This window comes from Cynoglossus semilaevis, chromosome 20 (assembly GCF_000523025.1).
Source record: "Cynoglossus semilaevis isolate Cse_v1.0 chromosome 20, Cse_v1.0, whole genome shotgun sequence".
Taxonomy (NCBI): domain Eukaryota; kingdom Metazoa; phylum Chordata; class Actinopteri; order Pleuronectiformes; family Cynoglossidae; genus Cynoglossus; species Cynoglossus semilaevis.
This window is the reverse complement of record NC_024326.1, coordinates 5,867,232-5,872,434: the sequence shown is the minus strand read 5'-3', so window position 1 is coordinate 5,872,434 and position 5,203 is coordinate 5,867,232. Positions and strand designations below refer to the sequence as shown.

General features: G+C 42.0%; 1 protein-coding gene across 1 annotated transcript; it reads right to left on the bottom strand.

The window, feature by feature from the left end:
• Window positions 1-320: 320 nt before the first annotated feature.
• Window positions 321-3,420, bottom strand: LOC103396241 (uncharacterized). The gene is made up of 3 exons (XM_008334253.3): window positions 2,632-3,420; window positions 688-2,597; window positions 321-409 (listed from the first exon to the last, which is right to left on the bottom strand). The coding sequence occupies exons 2-3, from the start codon at window positions 2,566-2,568 to the stop codon at window positions 404-406; spliced, it is 1,887 nt and encodes a 628-aa protein (XP_008332475.1). The 5' UTR covers window positions 2,569-2,597; window positions 2,632-3,420; the 3' UTR covers window positions 321-403.
• Window positions 3,421-5,203: the final 1,783 nt, after the last annotated feature.

Below are 5,203 nucleotides of genomic sequence, written 5' to 3'. Positions count from 1 at the left end.
TCTATTCTCACTAACTGGGGCATTTTGACTTCGTTGGTCGCTTCTTTTTCTCTCAAACATGTTTAAATGTGCAAGATGGTGAAGACTTTCTTGACTTTGTTGGTCGCTTCTTTTTCTCCTACTTTTCTCATTTAAATGTGCAAGATGGTGAAGACTTTCCTTAGAATCCTCATCCACCACGGCTGGGGTGACGTCATTCGAGGTGGCCTCTGTTTTTGCTGCACTGGTAGGCGAAGAAGAGACAGAGGAAACAGTTGCCCCGCTCACCTCCAATCCAGGAGAACATGTAAGGGAAGGCGTTTTCTGGGGTATACTGATGTCTTTGGCATGTGCCCATTTCTCCAGCAAAGCTGGTAAAAGACTGGGTGTCTTTGGAATGGCCTGAGAGCAACTGTCCGCCACCCTAGGGCTGGAAAATGCAATATTTGTAGGTGAAGAGTTCATTGGGGAAACAGTTTTACCACTAATGTTGAATTTAGAGGAGCACCTAGATGACACTACCTTGGCATCGTTTTTACCGTCTATGTCATGTTCTTGTGTTTCGACTATTTTAAAACATTGTACAAGCTGGTGGACATTTCTCTTAAGAGACTCGTCCACCTTCGTTTGACAGATATCGTGTAGTGTGGTTTCACTTGTGGCCGCAGAGGTGGTAAAATATGAATCAGAGGTCGTTTTGCTGCTTACCTCTAATCCAGTGAAGGAGGCCGGGGGTGGTCTCTGTGCGACTGGAGTATCTTTTCGCTCTGTGCCATTCCCTGAAAATGGGGCAACATTGCCGGTCTTTGTGGCTCCTAAGCGATCCTCTGCTGCCATAGTAGTCAGCAGTGTTTGACTATCAGGAAACACGTTTTTAATATCTTTTTCTTCTTGGGTTTCCAACATTTTGAAACATTTTACAAGCTGATGAACATTCTTCTTGAGCTCCTCGTCCACCATGGATGGATGGATGTTGCGTAAGGTAGCTTTGGTTAGCTCCGTGGTGATAGATGACTCCGATTCACAAACCGCAGGTTTTTTGCTGGTTTTCTGCAACGCAGCGGACGATCTGAGGAAAATGCTCTTCTCGGGGATTACTGCGGCAATGGCGTTACTTGTACGTCTTTCTTGATCTGAAATAGGGAAACTGGGGAATGCTCTTTTCTCAAGGGTCTTGTTATGGACGTCTTTGTGGCGACCCTCTCTCGTAGCCGGTCTGGCCTGAGAACCGCTGTCTGTTACTGCAGTAGTTGAAGGTGGAGACGAAGTGGAGAAGGCTATTCTACTGCTCACCTGTGGTGCCGAAGATGGGTTTGTTGAGCTGCTGAAGTCTCCTTTCCTTTTGGAAACTGGAGAGACATCGTTGGTTCTCTCAAACGCCAGGGGGCAACTGTCTGACCCCCCGAAGCCAGACAAAGCGGCAGACGTAGATGGGGAAACGGCCATGTATGACGTTTTACAAGTAATTCCCGATTCGTTGGAGACATTGATGTCTTTATCGTGTCCCTTCTTTCCTGACGTCTCACTTTTAGATTTAGAGCAACTGTCTGCGACTTGGGAGTTGGATACCGCTCTAGTGGATGAAGCAATTTTTTCTAACAAATGCGGCGAGAGGCTGTTGCTCGCTACGTTGGCCTGAGAGAGATCGTCAATCGACTTAGAACTGGATAGTGAGGGTGTGGTGGATTTGTCAGGAATGATGTCAATCACGATGCCTTTCTCTTGGCCCTTTTTGTTCACCATCGTTAGAGAGATGTTGTGTTTGTTTGTTCCTTCGTTCTGTTGTTTTACGAAAGATTTTTCAGATATTCTTTGCATGTCAAAATATCTCCTCAGACATGCCTCCAAATGTCTCTTGGTAATTGCTTTAGGGTTGTTGGACACATTCTCTCTATCCTCTGATACGTTGCGCTCCAGTGCATGCCAGAGGAAACACGATTCCCGTTGATGGACGTTTCCTACCGTACGTTTGAGGATGTCTGCGACGTACATGTTGACAAACAAATCGGTTAACAAGTCGGATTTTTCCCCCGAGGTATTCATTCGCTCTGAATTGATTTTCTCCCTTTCATTAACCACGATATGTTCCGCAGGATTAGACATCGCTGCCATAGGAGTTGGTGAAGCGAAAGATCGAGCAGCTGCTAAACTCCTCAACCCGGACATACTCGACCAGTTCAGGAAGGAACTGTTCTCAGTGCTGCAGAAGCTCTCCGTCAATTTTGGTACGGAGAACGATCTTTCCTCCGAGTTATTGACATGTACCTCTTCCTTCAGCATAGCAGGGAAAAGGTAGCCTTTGCTGCAATCTTCATGTTCTAGATTCTCTTGCAAAGATTTCATCATCTGGACTTCGAAATATCTGGTCAAATACATTTCTGCATATTGCTTCGTTTGTGGACCAAGGCTGTTAAAGACGCTCTCCGTATCACCAAACACCCCGTGTTCCAGTGCATCCCAGGAGATGAGCGACTCCTTCATGCTCTGTATGGCTCTCACTGTGTCTTTGATAATATTGGAGACGAAGATATCCGTGAAGAAATCAATATCTCCTGTCTTCACGTCCGTTTGTTCCCCCGTTGGATCCATTGCCACAAGTTTTTCTGTTGTCTTGAGAATTTTTTTACATTTATTTTCTTCAATGTTTTACTGATTCTCTCAGGCAATTTTATACATTTATTTTCTTCAATGTTTTACTGCAGTTGGTATCGGTTAAGTTGCATTGTTCTCCCAAGTGTTTTACATATATATCTATATAAATCTATTTTTTTTTCTTGCTATGATTATTATTTGTTTTGATGCATTACTTCCAGAGCTGGAGAGGGTTAGAAACCTCTTTAAACCTTTTTTCAATTTTTTTTTTTTTTTAAAGAACCAGTATGCTTCTGGGGGTTTTAAGGAGGTTGGAATCTGGAGCGTTGCATCAATGCCTTCGTTCTCTCCTTACTCTTTACCCGGACTCTACTACTTAATTGTGTTTTATCACCTGCGACCATGAGGCCAATACATTACAACATCGTTCGAGATTTGTTAATTATTCATCTGTAATGCTTCTTACCGAATTCCTTTGCCCTTCTTGCCTTTGTGATGTGCCTAAAAACATCAAAGTTACAAGTGTCACTGTGTCCTTTCAACTGACCTCAAAGTCATTTTACGTACTCGATCTTAACGTGGACAGTCATTGATTTACATTCTGATTTTTTTCTTCCAATTGCTCAGCTGTTAGAATTAGGTTAACTGGGCCCATAATTTAGATGTTTATGGGCACATATAATGCAAACGTTATCATACCGTATTTTTCGGACCATAAGGCGCACTGACGATTTTTGAGAAAATTAAAGCTGCGATTTTAAGTGCGCCTTTCCAGACAGCAGCCACAAAAAAAAAAGCATAATGAAGAAGAAAAAAAAAAAACATGAGTCGCTCTGAAGTATAAGTCGCATCAGGCAAAGGATGAATGAAAAGTGTGAATTACAGGAGTAGCAGATGGGTGACTTATAGGAGTAGCAGATACTGGTACACAAGCCTAGCGTGCCCTCTAGCGGCTTGCGGTGTGAAAATAACAAACAGAAATTTTCAGTGGTACAGGAGTAGCAGATACTGGAACACAAGCCTAGAGTGCCCTCTAGCGGCTGTCAGTGTGAAAATAACAAACGCATGATATCAGCATATTGGATATTGGCAAAAACTTAATATCAGACATCCCTATAAATTATATTATAACAGATTTTGCTTATTAATATGAGTATGAGTGTGTCTATGCCTCTCTCTTTCTCCATCATCCACCTCTCTTCCCTCCTTCAACCCCAAGTGGCCTTCACAGCTATCTGCTTACTGGGTGAATCCCGAGTTACATCCCTTTAATTCTTCACCTTCCAAATTTAACTCTCAATCTCTTATGTCTGCAAATAAGCAAAAAAAAATGCTTTGTCAGAGGAAAATTCCTCGTTTTGAAAAAGTCAAAAATGCAAAGTAGGGATTTTTGACGAGCCTATCCTCAGGGAGAGACCTCTCATCCGCCCTGCCTCTCTTACTACGCATTCTACATATACTACTACAATTACAGCAGTGAAACGTATTAGTAAATTCCAATGCTGTATTTTTTTTTATTGTAATGGGTCAATAAAAGAAAGGAAAGGTTAGCATATTTATCATTTTTGCCATTATCAGGAGGTATGGTGGTAATGACTTGGGATGGCTCGATCTAATACTCAGGATCAGTATTGGTCCGATATTGTTCAAAATACCAGGATTGAACATCGAGGCATGTTGGTAAGTACTGTATTACTACTTAGTACTGTACTATAAGTGGCACGTTTTTCATCCTTTGGCTGGGCTTGAACCTTATACTCATGTGCGACTTATATATATATATATATATATATATATCTTAAAATATATATTATATCACGTGTTTTTATTTACACTGACAGCCCCTAGAGGGCACTCCAGGCTTGTGTACCAGTATCTGCTACTCCTGTACCACTGAAAACTTCCATGTTCATTATTTTTACGCTGACAGCCACTAGGGGTCACTCTATACTTGTGTACCAGTATGTGCTACTCCTGTACCACTGAAAATGTACATGTTTGTTGCATTTTTTCCTCATCATTATGCATTTTTTGGCATGCATTTATGCATTATATAACCCTCCCCGGAGTATAAGTCGCACCAGTGCCCTCTAGCGGCTGCCTGTGTGAAAATAATGAACATGTACATTTTCAGTGGTACAGGAGTTGCAGATATAGTTGCACACAAGCCCTAGAGCGCCCTCTAGCGACTGTCAGTGAGAAAATAACAAACATGTGAAATTTTATATATTTTAAAATATAAGTCGCACCTGAGAGCATAATTCGCAAACCCAGCCAAAAGATGAAAGAAAGAAGTGTGACTTATAGTTCGCAAAATGTGGTATGCATGGCCCACATAAATAAAAAACATAATTAAAAATATATATATAGTACGGGGTCCCTGCTACATCCGTCCCTCAAAGACCTTCAACTGTCAAAGACCCCTGCATTAGGTAGTGATTTCTTGCCCCGTTTTTTTTTTTGCATACACAGTATATCATTCTGGAGGCTTTCGAACACAACGCCCACGTGGACCGAAACCCCCTGATATTCCGTTGGAAAGCTAATTACCCCATTGCCACAGCCAGCATCGTATATTGTTTATAAATATAACAAGGGGCTGAGCCTTGAACATTTGAACTTCGAGTAAGAT

Bases quoted from the DNA above. Each gene is read 5' to 3' on its own strand.
- LOC103396241 (XM_008334253.3), bottom strand. From the start codon at position 2,568: ATGGATCCAACGGGGGAACAAACGGACGTGAAGACAGGAGATATTGAT.